The sequence below is a fragment of the Amia ocellicauda genome, chromosome 20 (genome assembly GCF_036373705.1).
Source record: "Amia ocellicauda isolate fAmiCal2 chromosome 20, fAmiCal2.hap1, whole genome shotgun sequence".
In the NCBI taxonomy this organism is placed as follows: Eukaryota; Metazoa; Chordata; class Actinopteri; order Amiiformes; family Amiidae; genus Amia; species Amia ocellicauda.
In genome coordinates, this window is record NC_089869.1 from 21075963 (window position 1) to 21095953 (window position 19991).

Sequence of the window (19991 nt, forward strand, 5' to 3'; positions counted from 1 at the left end):
AAGGGGTTTTCAGGCTGCGCCAAGTTTTGTGGCTCCATAAATCACTAGAGAGAGAGAGACTGTTCACTACTCTTCCTTTCAGTGATAATGCTTACACAGGAAGTGGGAGGGCATTAAAATGTGAGCAGCTGTGTGTGTGTGTGTGTGTGTGTAGGGGGGGGGGGGTACGTGCTCTGTATTCATGCTCTAGCCAGGCATGCCGTGTCAGGCTGTGCTGTTCCGAGAGACACGAATGTCAAACGCGACAACAGAGGCAGAGAAAGGAAGAGAGCCCAGAGGAGTGAAACTGGGCGCACATTGTTCTACTGAGTGACGGCCCGTGGCTCCGGCCTGCTGCCCCGGACCCACACAGAACAGCATGCCAAATTCCCCCCCTCCCCCCCCAACCCAGTTCTCCCAGAGGAGGGAGCAGAGGGGTACCCCCCCGCCTTGGACAGCAGCGTACATCTGTGTGGAGTTACAGGGGAGACCCTGCGCTGCTGCACTGTGTGGAGCCAGATGGGTATTGGCTGAGCCAGGGCTGCCTTACATTCGCCTCTCTCTCCTCTTTGGTGCCTGCAGACCGTGTTAAGAGCCTCTCCCCGCCCCTACCCACATCCTGACCCCGATTTCTGCTGCCGTGCTCGTCTGTGATTCTGCCTGGCGTTGTCTGTGCCGGCAACCAGATCTGGCACTCTCCGCCTCGCCCCCCCGCGGCCTCATCCTATATTTATGAGTCTGACCTCAAAGAGGCTGAAGGAAAGTGGATCTGTAGCGTCTGGAAGCAGGATCTTCACCGGTAGGGTGCAGCGCCGTCTCTCTCTCCGGTGGAAGATAACAATGAGAGAGAGAGAGAAAAGCTCTTGGATGTCATTGTGAAGCCCACCCCCCTGCTGGAGAGGGACCGCCTCAGGCCCCTGTTGCACTCCCATTACACACTGTCCTCCCGTGTTACGGAAGCAGACTTGACATGCAACCAACACAGCTGTCGCACAACGGCAGGCAGCAATGCACCCCTTTATGGGGATCTTGGACTTTGTTGATTTGTTGGTTTTCTTTTATTTCTTTTATTTGCTGTTCTTCCTTTAAAAGATTAAAAGATCATGTGGCAATGTTTTGAATAATGCAGCATCTCGACTGTACCCACCCGGCCTCCGCAATTGTGTGTGTGACCGTGCCTCGGTGAGCGCCGGCGGCCCGGAGCTGCGTAGCCGTGGCTGGGGGACGTGTGTACGGTCAGACGGCGGTGTCGAGCTGCACTGAGCCCGAGAAGCTCCTGCATTGCTTTAATTAGGGCTGGGATGTATGTGATTAGCAGTCTCACTGCACTCGTTAACAGGATTAATAATTAGCCTTGGATAATGTGCGCTGTTCCTGTTGGCCAGGGCCGCTGATCCCTTTCCAGCCGGGCTCGGAGTCGGGTGTGCGTTCCTGCCCAGCGGTGGGGCAGAGCTTGGGCCGGTGCGATCTGGACGCAGGGGGACGTGTGTGTAGCTGTGGTTTACTGCGTGTGTGCATGTTTGTGTTGTGCTGTTTACCAATCAATCAATTTTTATTTAGCATAGCGCCCTTCACACGACAGCCACAGAGATTGAAAACCGACAAACAATGAAACCAGTATGTTCCCCTATAACTTCCCTCCCTCGGCTGCCCCCCCTGCCAGCCGCTCTCCAGCTCCTTGCTATCGGAGGTAATTACCAGTGCAGTGTCCGTGCCCTCGGGCTGTGTGTGTCTGAGGCCAGGGTGTGGCCCGCCTGCTATTTTGAGCAATATTACTTGAGAGCACTAGGGCTGAGAGACAACCACAGCCCAACCCCCCAGCACAGGGAGAAAGTGCACTGGCACCGTACTATACGCAGTCTGTGTGAATCAGCCAGTGAAGAGTAACTGCCTATAAAAGCCTTATTCACGTGTGTTTATAAACTTTATTGATTTAACTTTATCGATCGTCTCTCGTCCGGGAAAGTGAGAGCACCAGCGCTGGAGGAGACCACCTGTTACCCTGCTGTTATTAACCTGTTGTTACCTGTTGCTTTGCCCTGTTAACCTGTTGCATTTGGAGGCCAGGAGGTTATTGTCACGGGACGACACTGCTGGGCTTCTGGTGTCAGGTCACATCTTGTTCAGAGCTGCACACAGGTTACATCCCACTGCGTATTAAGGGCAAAGCAAATAGTGTTTATAACATAGGCTGTCGTTCATCACTCGTTAAAGACCTGGATTTGCTTATTAACCGCTGTGGCTCGTGTCGTTGTTAAAAAGTGTCACAGTGAGCTCAGGCTGCGGTCTTTGTCGGGCTTCACCAGCCGCCGGCTCTCTGTGCAAATCGCACCAACGGAGCAGAAACGCAGCCCCCGGCTCGCTATGCAAATGTACACAAAACAAGGCAAGAACATCGCAACAGAGCATCAAACATCAAAGCAATGCATGGGACATCTTGCTCGGGCCTCTTCGGTTCAGTTCAGATGCCCGGCTCACGCTGGGCCCGAGCGGTGCGCTGTTTTGGAGCAGCATCACAAGGGAGGGGGCTCCAGCCCTCAGGATCTCATTGGGTGAGACCGGCTGACGGATTGTGGACCGGGGAGGTGTGTTAATGGAAACTTGGAGAGTTCTGCAGAATATTTCTGCCAAATATGGTAATTGGAAATTAACACGATGAAGGTCGCATGTCCGTTTCCGTTGGGCGTGTAATCTGACGAAGAAGCTGCCCGAAAAAGAACCTGTCACCTGGGTCGGGCAGTTGGGTGGTCCCTTATGTTGAACCATGGAGACTAGAGGTTTTATCAAACAGTGAGGCTTGTGCAAGACACAGAACGCGTGTTATCATCACTGGCAGGGGGGGCTGACTGTGAATTCGCACATGGATCCCCGCTGCTCAGAAGGCCACTGGGCTGCAGCAGCGGGTCCCGGCCCGTGTGAGGTCCGGAGGGCCCCCGTGCCGTTCCAGTGTGGGAGTGGGCTGCACTATCCTGTGGGTAATGACTGGTGACCCCTGCCAACCCTGACCTCTGCTTCACCCCATTTGCCAGGGCCTCCCTGACCCTCTCTCTCTCTCTCTCTCTCTCTCTCTCTCTCTCTCTCTCTCTCTCTCTCTCTCTCTCTCTCTCTCTCTCTCTCTGTCTCCAGTGCAGTGTGTACAGGCAGGGGCTCAGTGTCGTGGCTGAAATGGGCTACAGCTGTTTGCTTAGGGTTTGCCCTCAGGCATTATCTGACTTGCTTGATTATTAAATCAGCCTTGTTGTTTAATTGTCCATTGAGCTGTGACCATGCTGCCAGCTGCCAGGAGGGTGGCAGTGGGCATGGGGGCAGGACTGTAGCTTGCCACGCTGGCTCGCCTCCGGGAGGATGACCGCGACGGGAGAAGTCCAGAGCCCCTCGGGTCTCGCTGTGATGTCTGTTGTGCACAGTGTGTGTGTTTGTTTTTTGTTGTTTCTGTCCCAGGGCTGGGCTTCTGTGCTCTCCAGGGAAGGGGTGGGGCTGTGGTTAACTGTTAAAGGTGCGCTCTGAATGAAACGGCGGTTGATTGAAGTGCGGGGTAGTGTGGGTGCAGTGGGCTCCGCTGGGTCCCACAGGCCCAGGTGTTTCTGGGCAGCGCAGGGCTCTGTGTTCAGGGTCACCACCCCCCACTGCAGGTGTGTCCCGGGTGTCTGAGTTCATCAGGGCAGGTGTAGCAGACAAACCTATTAAGCACTCTGCACCCCCCCGGGCAACGCGCCCCTGCACCTCCCACACACCTGTCTGGATAGATTGCATTGCATTGTGCTCTGTACATCTGGTGTGTGTGTGTATGTGTACATAGGTGTTTGCGAGCGTGATTGTGTTTGTGTCACATGGCTGTGTGTGTCATGCCTGGAGATCATAAACCACTTTTAAGTTGTTTCCCCCCCCCCCCCAATGAGTTTGAAAGAATTGTTTACATATTTGTATCTTCATGCCTTTATCTGGGTCGATGGGTGGTGCAATACGAGTGAATCTGGCTCCACACCCAGCCTGTGGCGATTGATGCAACGATACATTACTACACATCGTGTTGTGCGGTGCAGTAGAAAGCAAGGCAGTTATTCAGTGTGGCCGAGCTAGTTTCACTGGTGCGTTTTGCATTGTTATTGTTTCTGTCTGTTCGGCCTGGTATTAGTGTGTGAATCAGAGTGCTCCTCTGATTCACGATTACACGATTACAAAAGAAACCGAAACACGATGATCTGATCGTCTGCAGAGAACATGCAAGCCTTGGGCGCTGCGTGAGAGTAGCTGCTCTTAGTAACGTTAGAGAAACGTAAGCTGCTCTATGGCCGAATGCAGGGAGTGGCAGCCGGAGAAAAAGCACATTGTTTGGCCGGAACAAAGCTCTGTCGGCTGTGCGAGCAGACAGAGCCTCATTGAGAGCTGCAGCCCTGCCCACAGCGGACCCCACACTGTCCTGCACCCTTCCGGCCCCCCAGGGTTCCCCTCTGACCTGGCTCCACGACGCACTCTCAGGGTCATCGGCCATGGGGGGGAGAAGACATTTCAAAAGCCCAAAATCCCTGACAAAAGTCTCCAAGTGTCTGTGCCCTCCTGGAAACCTCGGTGCGATGCATCCTCCACCTCAGCCTCCTAAGGCAGCGTCTTGGCCCCGTGAGAGAGGCTCAATTTTGTGTTTGATTCTTTGGCAGATCGACAGTGTTTATTGTGATGTTTTCTAGTCTGTGCCATATTAAGTGGCTTTTTAAAGCGGGCGGCACAGTGGGACCCCAAAAAGTCAGTGGGTTTGAGTGCTCTCCCAAGCCCAGGCGTTGACGTCACTGGGACGCAGCGGCCCGCGGTACAAGAACTGCCCTGAGCCGGTTTCTGCAGCACTGGCTATGAGCAGAGTTTTCAATATTGACATTCAGCTCTGTGAATCCTACAGCATCTCTATATTTATTTTGATAAAGGAAGTGCTGAAAGATGACGGCCTTTGTGTGTGTGACGCACGCAGCCCCGCAGAAAAGAGGTGTTCTGTGTCGCTGTCCCCGACGCGGAGCGATTCTCAGATTATCCTCCCGGGTCTCCTTCCTGAAACTGCGTTTGATATTGTTCAGAAACAGCTGGCGAGGGACGTGTGTCTCTGAATTGACTGGGGTGCCGTGGGGGGTGCGCTGGGCGCTTGCGTGGGTCTGTCCACCATGGGTGATGACAGCAGAGCAATCCCCGTTCCTCTCGACCCTGGGGAGAGTGAGAGAGAGGGAGGTGCTGAGTTCTGCTGCACAGCTTGTTAATCAGCTGATGCCTTCGAACACAGCGATGCTGCCCTGGACCGAGGAGCTCCTTCAAACGTCTTTCTGCCAGATCTGCACTTTCAATTCCTGACTCTCCCTCCCTCTTTCTGTCTTTCTCTGCTTCTCGCTCTTTCTATCCTCCTTCTCCCTCTCTCTCTCTCCTTCTCCCTCTCCTTTGCTCTCACTCCCTCCTTTTACCTCCCTCTCTTTCTATACTTCTCAGTCTCATGCCTCTATCCTTCTCTCTCTCTCTCTCCTCCCTCACCCCCCCTCCCTCTCTGTCTCTGAATGGCAGTTTGTGCCTGCCTTGCTGGTGCTCCTGCAGTATCGATCGCTGGTGCTTTATGATGGCGAGACGCAGCCCCCCCTGAGCCGAGGCTGCCGGAAGCGGCTGCTGGTTCATTACTGTAACTGGAGGAGCCGGGCCCAGGGCCCCATTACACTGAGTGCCTGCTAACCCAGTTAGGCCTTCCCGTCCGCTGGCCATTAGAGCTCTTCCTCGTCTCCTCGCGGCTGGCCCTGCTGCTCCCCCCACAGGCTCAGCTCTCCTCAAAGGGAGAGGAGTCGGAGGCGCGTGTCTCTGCGGCTTGGTGTCTGTCTCAGGTCAGCTGTAATGTTTGAAACCTGTCTGTGAAGCAGGGAAGCCGCAGCTTGGCCGCAGTACTGGGTGTGAGCGCCGGCAGAGAGGAACCTGGCGACACGTCTGCACACCTGAACAGCTGATTGTGTTCGCAGCCTCAGCAGCAACATCTCTAAGATGGGTGCTCAGGACTCCTCACTCTCTCTCACTCACACACTTCTCCGGCCCTCGTCTCTCTTCAGAGAGAGCGAGAGATGAACCCTGCCAGGGCCACTCATGCCATCACTCTCGTCTAGTGGTCTTTATGTGGGACCCCCGGTCTTGTGCTTCTCATGCAATGCCAGAGTGTGGTGGTGTGCAGGGCCGCGCAGTGTGCGTGTGCTTGTGGTCTCAGTGTCCATTAAATCAATGGCGACTGTCAAGTCTTTTTAATGGCGGTGAAGCTGGCGCTATGGTCTGTCCCTGCGTCTCCACACAGCCGGCTGCTGCAGGTCCAGCATCTGGCTTCTCCTTTTTCTCTCTCTCTCTCTCACTTCATCCTCTTTCACTCTTTCCTCTTCCTTTCTACTGCTTTATAAAAAAAAAAACATAATTATTTCTTCTTCCCGTTATCTGCATTAGGTTTTTCCGGCCTATCAACCGCTAATTTTTAAAGAAACAAACAACCTCTCTGTGCGTGTGCCTTGTGTGTGCTGGCCTCTTCTCCGCTCAGATCAATTTTCTCGCTGGATTCTTTCCACTGTCATGCCTCTGCACTCCGAGGTGGCCGGGGAGGCTTCTGTGTCCGGGTCACACGGTGTCCCTGCGGGGGATACATGAAAGGGACCTGAACAAACCATCCTGTTTACCATGCCAATTCACTGCAGTGGGCTTCATTAGAGAATTACCACAGAGTGATAAAACCTGGCCCCCTGCCACGCAGCAATGCTCTCCCTCTTTGCAGCCTAGGCACACACACACACACACACACACGCACACACACACACACACACACACACACACACACACACACGCACACACACACACACACACACACACACACACACACACACACACACACCATCTATGCCAAGGAAGGTGTTTGTGTATTCTCCCTTTTTGTGCTTGGAGCTGTGCCATGTTCAGGCTCGTGTTAATGTGACGGGCCCTGCGGGGAGCGTCTCTGTAGGGGGAGGGGCCTTGGCTTCAGATTTGCAGACCAGTGGTAAGTCTGTGTGTGTGTCTGCATGTGTCTATGTACGTGTGTGTGCACACGCACCTCTGTGGTTTGTTTCATGTGTCGTTGATGCCAGGGGCCTTTTCTGGGTGACCTCGGAGAGCTGGGCCTGTTTGTGAATTCTTAGATGTAGATAGAAGTGAAGAATAAACTCAAACAAATCCTCTCCTCTGTTCCTATCAGAGATCGGCCTGTTGGCATCACGAGGCTCAGCGCCGCCGCCTGACCCCCATCAGTGGCTCCGTTATGACTCCCGAGTTCAAAGCCGCAGCTCGGGGTGCGGGGCGCGGTCGGCAGGGGCCCCGGGGTTGATGGAGCCGCACGGGGTGACCGAGGCCTCATCCCCGAATCCGTGGGCTGGAAGTGTCTGGGGTGCAAATAGGGCTCCACGCCCCCTGTCAAACAAATTCAAACAACATTAATTAATAAGAACAGGAAGAAGAAATAAATAGCCTTTAAAGTCCGCGCCAGACGAGGTCTCTGTGTCTGTATTGTTTATAACAGGAGGCGGATTTCAGGAATTGGACACACAGGCAGCAATACGATCCCTGTGTACTGTGAGCAACAGGAGATGCGTCACGGCATGGCGGCTAGGTTTTGTTGCTTGTAGCTTCTTTTTACTTAAGGTAGGCGGTGGACTGTTTATAAGAACAAAATAAAAACATCTCCTGTATTCTCTGTGATGGCCTCTTACTTATGGGCTGCTAAAGGAAAGGAAATGTCTTCCAGTTGACCTGATCTCTCTCCGTTGAAGTCGGGTGGTTGTGTTTGATATCGGGACGTGCTGTGAATGGCAGGGAGGCTGCGTTGCAAGGTGGCAGGGCTGCAGCTGGAGAGCGCAGAGGACAGAAGCACCGAAGCAGTCATTGCTGAGTGAGGTGTCCTGACCTCGATGGCGGGCCCGACCTTGTGCTCTGCCGTTGGCACCGGGCACTGACAGGGGAGCTGAACTGGGTCAGTATGGGCACTATGTGGGTCAGAGGACTGTGCTGTGTGCGGTGTCTGTAGTGCGCGCCCTTTATTCCATCTGCCTCACTCACAACGCTTTGCCCTGGCTGCCCCAAGCTTGGCGGTGTAACAAGGTGAGGCCTGTAAAAGCCAAAAGAATCACCCACGGCTGCCCTCAGAGCCTCATCTTGTGTGTGTGTTTGTTGTATGTGGGCTGCTTCCTTTCTGCCCCATGGACGGCTAGTGGGGGGGGCAGGGCATTGTCAGGGTTAGGTCTACATATGTGTGTGTGTGTGGCCACATGAGACAGTGCCAGCGTGGTATTGATCCGCCCCGGGCCGTCACCCACAGCCGATACAGTTTCACACACTGCGCAGTGCGCTGCCCTTTGCCCTGGACTTCAGGCAGTATTTATTAATGGGGTAGATATCTGTGGAGCTGGCAGACTTTGCTCGGTGCGGCTGTGCCTTGCTGTGTTCTGTGCCAGTAACGCGTGTGTCAGTGTGTGTGTGTCAGAGCAACCTCAGGCCTGCCTAATCATACTCTGTTCCTCTGCAACACATCTGAATGACAAAAGAGCCCCCTGGCCGAGGATGGGGAACGAGGAAACATGGCCCACACCATGATTGTGGAGCCCCGACCCACACATGCTTCACGCATAGCACAGAGAGGTCCATGCGCTGGTGAAAGGGGAGGCAGTAAGATTAAATGATCAAATTGGCAGTGCAGTCGGGAGACCCTGAGAGAGGCTGAGAGGGGTCGGGGGGGCGCGGGCAGCTCTGGGTTGCTGGGCCATCAGTACAGGCGCTCAGTGTTCAAGCAGCTCATTGTGGCGCTGCGCTTTACTCTGTTTGTAAAGGGAGGCCCGAATGGGTCCTGTAGGGATTTTCTTTCTTTCTACTTTTTCCTCGCTTCCTTTTTTTAAGCTCAGGCCCTGAAAGTTGAATAGATGCTCACTTGTGTAAGAAGGACCGGAGACACTCTGCCCAAAGCCCGATGCCCTGGCTGCACTTTGCTTTTTTATTTGTGTGTTTGTTGCGAGTTGCCCTGGATAAGGGCATCGATTGATCGGTGGGAAGCTCACTTAAATAAAAGCTGCTTTGTTTTCATTTTGTTTTGCAAATGACGCACCTGAACCCTGTTGTGGTTTCGTTTATTGTCTGGAGCCACTGTCTACTGGGTTTAATTTAATAATAATTGAAAAGTAGCCACCCGGTGGTATGTTTCTATCGTGAGATTTGCTGGAAGTCCAGGTTCTGATATGTTTGCGTCTGTGATCTGTGAATCGTGGGGTCATCTGTGTTATCGTTTCTGTGGAGAATCATGTGTAGTCCTTTCTCGAAAAAGACAGGAGAGCTCTGAGACCGAATGTATGAGTTTCTCAGAGCTGGCGGGTCAGTACAGACTGAAGAGGGAGAAGGGAGAGGTCTGTTTGGGAGCGCGCTGTAGTGTGAGTCACAGCCTGGGACCTGCAGCAGCCGAGTCCAGACAAGCCCGGCACCACGCCTAGCGGTGCTGCCTCACACACACACCACGCCTAGCGGTGCCGTCTCACGCACACACACACACACACACACACACACACACACACACACACACACACACACACACACACCACACCTAGTGCCGTCTCACACACACACACACACACACCACGCCTAGCGGTGCCATCATATTCACACACACTGAGATGTCAGGGCTGTGAAACCAGGTGTGTTGATGTGGGAGGGGTAGCAGGCTGAGCTGTGGCCCAGCAGGACGAAACTGTGATGTTCCTGGAATCCTCCCTTGGGATCTCGTAGAGTTCAGTCTGTGCTCGTAACTCGCACACACACTGCACAGGTAACTATACAGTGTTAAGGGATACTTTATTTGAGTTGATTGTATCTATTTTTTCTTCTGCCTTTGCCAGAGTCAGGCTGGGTGTCAAACAACAGTGAAGTCAGGGGGATGGTTTTATTTATAGAGACTTTTAACAATGAAAGGCAAAGCTCCCGTGCTGTTAACATGGTCTAAAGACCCCCAGAGTTTTATGTGCATTATGTGCTGATTGGGGCCACACAACTGCCGACAGCCTGGGCAACTGCTCTGGGGTCAGAGGTCAGCAGCGTGCAGATTAGGGTCACAGGCGCAGATCCTGGTGTGTGGCTACTGCTCCTCAGGTAACCAGTTCACGATGGCAAACTTTATGATCTGATTGGATTGTGAAATGCAATGTTTTTAAAACGGGATTTCCTACGAAAAATGATGTGCCTGTGTGTGCATTTGACCTTGTATTTGAGATGTCTCCCAACAGGTAGCTACACTGTACAGACAGACAGACAGACAGACACACCTGAATCTAGGCACTTGGTGGCACACAGTGTCCTCGGCCATATAGAGTTAGAGAGAGAGAGAGAGAGCTGAGAAAACATTTGCTTCCAGACCTTTTACGTTTTTTCTTGCCGCATTCTTCAGATCATGTGACCGAGCACGCAGCCAATCACGCATGGGCTCCTTGTGAAGAGCCAATCGCTGAAGAAATAGACAATTAAAGATCACGACAAAGGTCTCGGTGCTCTCCTGTCCACACAGACCCTCAGCTCAGTGTGCATAGAAATGTGTGGCTGCCACTCCGCACACGCTTCTGGTCTCTCTGTCGTGGATCTCCGCTCAGGGCAGTTTTAAAAGGACAAACACCCCCCTGGCATGCAGGCCCATTTCTCTCATGCTGCAGTATCTGTCCCCGGCAGATACATATTTTTCCCCCTTTTTAAATGATGTCCAGTACCTGTAGGACGTCCAAGAAGCCTTCATCTGTAACATAAGCTCTCCTTCCCCCTCTCTTCCCACCCTCTCTCCCTCTACACTTCCCTCTCTCTCGCCCCCTGCAGAGCGTCCCTCTGTCCTGACGGATGACCCTGCTGGCAGCTCATGGAAGAGAAGCCACTGAACAAGCCCACCATGGTTTCCAGGCTGCCCAAATTCGGGGCCCGCGCCCCAGGCTCCAGCGGACTGCTACCCAATGGCTCTGGCTCTGGCTCTGGCTCCGTGCTGCCCGGCGGCGCCCCTGAGGGGAAGGGGTGTCCGGTGAGCCACCAGAACGGCATCGTGCGCATGCCCTCCTTCTCTCTGAAGTGGAAGCAGGGCAGCGCGCCCCCCGGTTGCCTGTCCAGCCCCGAGGAGGGGGCCGCAGCGACGGACCCCGCAGAGACGGCAGAGGACGGGGGCAGCGGGCGGACGTTACCCTCGGTGCGAGAGATCAAGAAGCCCTCCGCCCCCACCAGCAGGATGCGGAAGGCGCCGGCTCCTGTGGCAGCCGCCTCCGCCACCACCGCTGCCACTCCGAGGTCCGTCCCCCAGACGTCCGTCAGCGCCCGGGGCCCTTCGCGGGGCAGTGGGGCGCCCCCCCGCCGGCCCCTATCTGGGCAGAACTTCTACAGCGGCAAGATGGGCCTTAACGGGCTGGGCGGCGGGTCAGGGCGCAGTGGGTCGGGCCTGCATAGACCCAGGGCCAACTCGGGCTCGGCGCGCAGCAGCTCACGGGAGAGCCTGACCCAGTCCAGCGACAGCCTGCGTTCCGGGTCCCTGGAGAGCATCGTTCGCTCCCAGAGCTTCTCCCACGGCACGCAGCTGCCTTCACCGCCTGGCCTGGCCATGACGCGCTCCTACTCCTTCAACAAGGCTGCCGAGCTCGCCAAGGTGCCTGCCCACCCCCAGCAGCGTGGCAAGGTCCTGCCCGCCAAGTCCGCCCCCGCCCTGGGCGTCAGGGGTCCCAGACCGGCGGGGGGGGCCCAGGTCGGGACGGGCTCCCTGTTGAGGCCCGGTGGTGGGGTCGTGTCGGCGGCTCCCCTTGGCACCCTGAAGAAGCCGTTGCTGCCGAGCGCTGTGCTGGCGAGGCCCTCGGCGCTGAGCTACAAGCGGACGCGGCCCTCGCTGGTCAAGTCTCCGCGGCCCCTGCTCGCCGGGAGGGAAGAGGGTGAGGGGGCTGTGAACGAGAACGGCAGAGACTTGGGGGTTGGCGGTGCCCCCCCAGAGCAGCAGCCTCCCCCTCTCCTCTCCTCCGCACTGGAGGCCCAGCCCCTCTTGGTCGGGGGACCGGGGCCGAGGACAGCGGAGGAGCGGGAAGAGCCGGTGGAGCAGGTGGGCGGCCCCCTGGCTCTGAGGGAGTTGGACTCCAACCTGCGCTACCTGGGGGACGGCCTGGAGGACATGTCCCTGTCGTCTGCCTCGTCCCTGGAGCGCAACGACACCAGCGAGGAGTACCTGGACGACTTCGACAACCTGGGCGATGGTGGCGGGGGGGCGCTGCTGCTCCTTAACGGCCCAGGGGGGGCGGTTGCCGGCCTCCTCCAATCGTTGCCCTCCGAAGCCGTCGCCAACAACGCCCCCGGCATCCGGCAGGATGGCCCGCCCACGCAGACGCACCTGAGCAGCTTCCTGGCCGACGGCATGGACTGGGTGGAGGTGGGGCTGCCAGGTGAGGGTCTGAGTGCGTGAGAGAGTGACAGAGTGAGAGAAAGAATGGAAAGGTAGCCGTGTACTCCGCAGACTGCAGTCCTCACAGGTGTCTCTCTTCCCCCGCAGGCAGTGAAGATGATTTCGGGGTCTCGCACGTCCCCCGTGCAGCCCTGGCCCTGTCCCCAGATGTGGACTTCCCCGTGGGCTCATCGCTGGAGCTCTCGCCCTCCGACAGCTCGGGAGGAACCTACATGTGGGACGAGGAGGGCATGGGGGAGCCGCTGGGCACCGCCACCCACCCCTGCGGCAGCTACGATGACTCTGAGATCAACAGCATGGTGAGTCTCAAACAAACGCACAAACTAAACAAGACAGTGTAGAGTGACTTCAGTATTAAACATGGTGGCAGGTTTTCTCGTAACACTTTTTCTGGCGCTTGTTGATGATGTCACTGAGGTGCCTGTGTTCTTACTCGGCCTGTGTTGATACCTGAAATAAGCCTGAAATGAGAAAATAAGAGTGTCCAATCGAGAGGAGGCCATTCGCCCCATCCTGCTCGTTTGGTGTCCATTAATAACTAAATGATCCAAGGATCCTATCCAGTTCCCAAATTCTCTTCAGCCACATCGCTGGGGAGTTTGTTCAGATTGTGACGCCTCTCTGTGTGAAGAAGTGTCTCCTGTTTTCTGTCTTGAATGCCTTGAAGCCCAATTTCCATTTGTGTCCCCGGGTGCGTGTGTCCCTGCTGATCTGGAAAAGCTCCTCTGGTTTGATGTGGTCGATGCCTTTCATGATTTTGAAGACTTGGATCAAGTCCCCACGTAGTCTCCTCTGTTCCAGGGTGAAAAGGTTCAGGTCCTCAGTCTCTCAGTAGGACATTCCCTTCAGACCTGGAATAAGTCTGGTTGCTCTCCTCTGAACTGCCTCTAGAGCAGCGATATCTTTCTTGAAGTGTGGAGAGTTGTGTTCACTATGAATTGTTGTATCTCACAGCAGGACTGGTAGGCACCAAGTCAGATGGGTCCCAGAGGGTGTCTCTTACCTTTTGCACCAACCCCACCAATAGGGAGAGCTGCTGTGTCTCATGCATGCTTCACTAGGCCTTTATTTCCTCGCGGGCTTCATGTGATTTCTAGGATTACTGCGTTCTACTAAACTTTCACTATTGTTGAAAGCGTTGCGGTGAGATCTCCCTGGGAGAGTTAAAGAGATTATCAGATTTTCCCAGCTAATCAGCTTTCTCTCATTATTATCATTATTATTATTTCTTAAGACTCCAAAGAGCTCGCTTTGACACAGAAGTGCTGACCTTGTTACCATGCAGACCTGAGGAGCTTGTTGTTTACTTTGTGGAGAGGGTAGCTGTGTTAAAAAGACTTTATCCCTGTGGTTGTGTGTGTGATCGATCAGCACACGTGGGGGCTGCGAGTTCGACAGTACGGTTCCTCGGCACAGACCGCGACACTGTTCGTCACCAGAGAGCGTGCAGGTGGCCGTTTAAAACATGGAACTGAAACCACGCCCAGATTCAGGTCTAGTTTCTCCCTGTTCTAGCGTCCTGGCTTTATTTAGCAGCGGACAGGGTGGTGTTAAGCAGAGCTGTAGTAATTAACACCCGGAGCTCTCTGCTCTCTGTTGCTCCTCTAACGGAGCTGTGCTTCTTTTAGCTCCCTGGACGAGACAGCGGCTCCTCTTGCTGTGATAACCACGTTTCCTGCAGCTCCTGACCCTGACTCCGGCTGCTGCCACTGTGCCACTCTGGCCTGCCTGCCACAGCACACAAGGCGGGCTTTGGGGTTTGATGCTATAGGTCCGCCTGCGTGGGGTTTGTGTGCAGACGGCTCATTGATAATTGTTAGATTTGTTGATAATTAACAGAGCTGCTCATGTCAGAGACCTGAGAGAAGAGCTGTCTGTTTCTCCTCTTTCTTTCACTGCCTCTTGTGGTCCTCTCTCTCTCTGTGAGGAGCTGTGAGATGCAATGAGGCATGCTGCTTCCTGGAGGTGTGCCATCGCTCCTGTCGCTCAATTGAATGATGTCACCTTCCTGGAAGTTCACTGGATGTTGCCCCCGGCTTTTTCCTGTCACAAGCAGCGTCTGCAGCCAATTAGGTTCCCTCCTACGGTGATGCCCCCGGGTTTGGCGCAGCCGGGCCTCCTGTCTTTAGAAACTGTCTTTACAGTGAGGACTCTGGTGTCCGAGGGAGGTGTGCGGGTGGGTGGGGGTCAGTGTTCGCAGTGAAGGGGGTCCGGGATGCCGCTGCGATCCTTTGAATCACAGAGAGATGGACAACCCCTCTAGGTGTCCAGCAAGACACACAAGGGATCGGCTCTATTGCAAGAAGTGCAGCACCCATCCAGTGCTGAGCGTAGCTGCGTGGCCTGGTGACACAGTCCTGACACAGACACAGTTGCGTTTCATACCCACAGCCCCGCTGTGCCGTACCCATAGCCTCTGTGTCCCTGCGACGCAGCTGCTTGTGTCAGGTGACCGACTCTCGCTCTCCTGGCGCCGTGCTGCTGTGTTATTGTAAGGGCGTTAGGGGCTGCTTTGCCATCTCCCTCTCTCTCTCTCTCTCTCTCTCTCTCTCTCTCTCTCTCTCCTTGCCCTCTGTGTGCAGCTGCCTGTGGAGGTGAGCTGTCCCCCGCCATTCCATAGGGCCTCCTGCCTCTGATCGCTTGTGAACGGAGCCCACAGAGCCCATATTAATCTGATTAGAAAGGATTTTATTTTTCTTCTGCTCAATGGAGAGTCAGCTGTATGTAAATCCCCCTGAACTCCTTTCCTCACTTATATAATTGGGGGAGGTGAGAGGGACCTGGACTCATGCCCCCCCCCCCCCCGAGGCTCAGAGACGCATGAGCGACAGTAACGAGTGGGGGGAGGGGTTTGTGTGTGTTTGTGTGCTGAGGCAGACCTCTAGTGGACAGATGTGCTCATGGCAGTCGGCTCTGTAGACAGGGGAAAAAACAGGCATGTTACAAGCCACAGTAAAGGCGAGATGCTAATCGATACAAATCAAGACAATTAAAGGAAGTGCATTGATTCGCACAACACCCCCTTCCACATTCTTTATTATTATTTATCAGATGCCCGTATTCAGGATGATCTAGTTCACTCAAGAAGCATTTCAAAGCATTACCACAGTGCAGCAACACAATTCGTACACAACACAGTAAGTACACATCCCAGTGGAATGAGCTGAAGATGTCGTGTCCCAGATGTGTGCTACAGAAGGACACGATGCGTGTTGTTACAGCAGCATCGGGAAGCAGAGTTTAATGAGAAACTGAAGCCTGATCCCCTGCACTGTGACAGAGCCAGTGTGGACCAGTGTGTCTGGAGTGATCGGGCGCTCGGGGACTGTGGGGTCCTCGTGTCGTGTCTCTCTGCGATGTGGACGGGCCCAATGTGAGTGTGGACCCCCGGACTGAACCGCTCTAGCGCTTCAAGCCGGCTTTCCGTCTTCTCGGCTGCCCGCCGCTGGTGCTTGTGCAGTCAGTGTCTTTGTGTCCCTGTGTGTGTGTGGGGGTCAGTGTCTGTGTGTCCCTGTGTGTGGCGGTCAGTGTCTTTGTGTCCCTGTGTGTGTGTGGGGGTCAGTGTCTGTGTGTCCCTGTGTGGGGGGGGGGTCAGTGTCTGTGGCTCCCACTTACCTGTCCTTAATGAGACCCAGGCGGCTGTACAGACAGGCTTGGCTCAGTCATGCTCAGGCCCCTGTGTTTTCACTCAGTGGGCACTAGGGGGCAGCACCGTCCCTCTCAATGTCCCCATCAGGATTTGTTCTTTAAAAATGGAAAAGAAAACCCAAAACATGGCAACGCATTTTTAAAAATAAAAACGTGTTGGACGTGTGAATCCAGATCCTCTTTATTTCTACCCGGTAGGTATTTGAATGACTGTAGACATGCTCTTATGTGTCCACATACAGGACCTCCTCAGTGCACTGTCTGGCGCTTGTTGATGACATCACTGTTGCCCTCGTGTTAAAGTTATGTTATTAACCAGATAATTGTATTTAAAAACGTACTATGGGGAGGGAGAGATGGAGAGAGGGGAGGAAGGACCGGGAGGGTGAGTGGAGGAGGGAGGAGGTACCTGCTGGCCCCTGGAGGCCCCTGCGTCCAAGTTTTGTTCTATTTTAACCTGAATAAAGACATGCTTTTCCTCCTTTGCCTTGCTGATAGATGTGGACAAGTATAGAGAGTCACACACGGGAATGTACACGTCGTTTCTTACTGTATTTTCTATTCACTGTTCATAGCTGTTGTGATGCAGCTGCAGTGTGTGCTGGGGCCACCGGGGGGCAGTGTGTCCACACGGTGCATGGTGTGCCGGTGAGATACGGGGGGCTGTAGTGTGGGGTGGGGGCTGACGGGCAGCTCCATTCATGTCTTTGCGGAGCTGGCCGGCGTGTTACCCGTCTCCCTGCGCTGTGAGCACCGTGCCGGCGGTGCTGCGGACCCCGTGCCGTGCTCGGGCCCGGGGGTGGTGTGAGCGGGGAGGCGGCAGTCCCACACGCACTCGAGATGCTCCGTTGTTCTTCACGGAGATTCATCTTCATTTTCTCTGAACGAGTTTTAATAGAACGATGCCCCCCCACCCCCCTGAGAGGGGCTACCTGATGCGTTTACAGTAATTCAATCACAGCCCTGATGGTCCTGACCTTTTCTTTCTTTTTATTGATGGCTGTTGATGATCTAATTATCCTCCAGCTCCCTCCCTCCCTTGCTCCTTCCCTGCCTGCCCCCACCTCAGTCCTGCGTCAGACACCCAGCACCCCCCCCCCCCCCCCCACTCCCCAGGATGTTTAATTTGGCCTGTCTGAAGAGGACCTCGGTCTGCTGTCGGCTCCCTGAGGCTCCCTCACTGTTTCTCTCTCTCTCTCTCCCTCCCTCCCTCCATCCCTCCTTCCCTCTCTCTCTCCCTCCTTCCCTCTCTCTCTCCTTCTCACTCTCTCCCTCCTCTCTCTTGCTCTTCTCTCCCACCTCTCTCTCCCTCTCTCCCTCCTCTCTCTCTCCTTCTCTCCCTCCCTCCCTCCCTCTCTGTTGCCCTCAGCCAGCGAGCGAGACTCTGGTCTCTGATGAGCAGCAATGTGGATGTCAGGACTCTGAGCGCTCGCTGATTCATGGCCCATTTGTCCGTCTCTTTGCCCTCCTGTTTGGCTCTGGGCAGTGGAGGCAGCGGCTCTCCTGTCGATTACACTCCTGCCCCTCGAAATCAGCGTCTGTGTGCCCCCCACCCTCCTCCTCCTCCTGCTCTTCTTGTAGTGGGATTGATCGCTGACCGCCTGATCGCCGGTACTGTGTGTGATCAACCGCAATGCAGGGAGAAAACACAAACATTTTGATCCTGGAAGCTTCAGGAAAGGGAGAAGGTGTGAAGAAAGAGAGAGAGAACCAGAGGGATGCTTCTAGGTCGGGAAGCACGCTCAGCAGCCCGGCTAGTGGAAGAGCACAGAGACTGGCGCTTATTGATGGGTCTTGTCTGTTCGCTGTTAAAGCTGCGGTAGCAACAGTGACCTCTGGTGGCGGCATGAGGACACACCTGTGAAATGTATTATTATCTGGTTACAAATCTCTAAATTAACAAATAATCTGTAAACTGAGCTGTTAGCGCTGTGGTCACTGGCAGGGCAGCAGCGGGGCCCTGTGCTCTGACAGGCCTGCTAGGAATGAACACTTACATAGACATGATGAATGGATTGCGGTAAACGGCAAAGAAACGCAGCAAACAAACACAACGGCTGATCCTCAGTTTCAGATTCTTTGTGAAGAGAGGATTGATGGATTGAAGTGAACGCACTGGGGGGTCTGCGGTGTGCGGGGGCTCCTTCACTGCCCAGGGCTGGGGCTGTGTTGGCCCATTATCTGTAACTAATACCCCAGGAAGGACAACACATTTTTCTAGACCAAACCCACACCCTCCTCTCTTTTGTACTGTGCTGCGGTGTAAAGAGTCGGTTTGTCACTGTGCTGTGGTATAATGGGTGTCACTTCTTTCTGTTGTCTCTCTGCAGGACATCCTGAACAACCTGGAGAACCTTGAGTCCGGTGACCTGGAGGACGATGACCTCATGCTGGACATAGACCTCCCTGAGGACGGATCCCTGCACAGCGGTGAGGGGCAGGGAAGGGTCTGCCGGGCACTGTGCTGCAATATAGGAGCTCTGTGCTGTGCCACACTGTGCTGCGGTATAGGAGCTCTGTGCTGTGCCACACTGTGCTGCGGTATAGGAGCTCTGTGCTGTGCCACACTGTGCTGCGGTATAGGAGCTCTGTGCTGTGTCACACTGTGCTGCGGTATAGGAGCTCTGTGCTGTGCCACACTGTGCTGCGGTATAGGAGCTCTGTGCTGTGTCACACTGTGCTGCGGTATAGTGCTCCGTACAAAAAACTAGAAACACGCCAAGCACGGCACAGTACGGCACGACATGACACGATTAGACACAGCACAGGCTGATGTGGAGGGAATGCGTATTTTTCCTCGGAAGCACAGCACTGAGCCCAGGCCGACCTCCACAAAGCAGCCCATTGTGCTCTGGGGAGAATGCCAAGATGAGTATGCAGACAGATGTGCAGTGCTGGGAGAGGAGGCCCTGTGTGTGTGTGTGTGTGAGCGTCTCGCCAATGGAGGAATGTTAGCAGTTACCAGGGTCCCTCCTCCTGCCCTGGCTCCTGGCAGGGCAGGAATGCCTCTGGTATTTATAGCCGGCTGGGCCGGGGGGAGGCCCCTGCGCCGACACTGCGAGGCTGGGCTGTGGGAATCTGGGCCCTTTTCCCAGTGACAGACAGGCAGGCAGGAAGGAAGGAAGGCCTTTTCCATTTCCAGTCTGTGATCCGGACGGGCCTCTGCTCCCGGTAAGTGTGGGGAACGACGCACAGAGAGGAGAAAAGCACTTGGCAACTATGACAACAACAACGACGACGAGAGATTAGCCGACCCCCCCCTCTTCAGGATGTCTGTTTCTACTTTGTTTTCGTCTGAGTGTGTGTGTGTGGCGGGGGGGGGGGTGCTCAAGAGCGTCTGCCCAAGAGCGTCTGCCAGCAGGAAGGGGCTTCCCAGGCCAGGCTGAGGATCTCCGCTTCCATACGGGCGCGGCCGGACGTGGCTCTGTGTTGCTCCTCGGCGCCGCCAGGGCCCCCCCTCGGCCCGCTGTCATACGACTCCCGGCTCACCGAGGGGGCAGGGAGGCAGTGTTTTTGGGAGATGCTGTGCCCCCGGGAGGTGTGTTGGTCTTACTGTGTCGACCCAGGCTCTTGTTTTCCTCCCTCCTGGGTGCTCAGAGCTCCCAGACTCGACCACTGTCCTCCAGCCAAGACTGCTGTTGTGGAGAGCGGGTACGAGGAGCTGCTGCTTTTGAGGGCTTGTTTTATTCTTTCTTTTCTCCCGCCAGCGTGAGATCTCTTGGCGTGTCGACTCAGTGTGTGTTAGAGCCTTAGTGAGAAGTGTCTTTAATATATTTACTGGTTTTTGTTTTGAATATTTTGCATAATACCTTGCGGTGGCGTCTCTCCAGTCTGAGCTGCTCCCACGCCACGGGAAGCCATTCATCCTTAGTGTAGAGTGCCCTTTGCCGCGTCACTCTTG

At 55.0% G+C, this 19991-nt stretch overlaps 1 protein-coding gene across 1 annotated transcript in view; it reads left to right on the forward strand.

Annotated features, from left to right (window-relative positions):
• The window catches only part of ccser2a (coiled-coil serine-rich protein 2a), a 40830-nt gene that overhangs the window by 2846 nt on the left and 17993 nt on the right, over positions 1-19991 (forward strand). The window contains exons 3-5 of the mRNA XM_066692881.1: positions 10837-12422; positions 12530-12741; positions 18421-18520. Coding sequence (XP_066548978.1) covers positions 10877-12422; positions 12530-12741; positions 18421-18520 — 1858 coding nt within the window. The 5' untranslated portion in view covers positions 10837-10876. The remainder of the gene's footprint in view (positions 1-10836; positions 12423-12529; positions 12742-18420; positions 18521-19991) is intronic.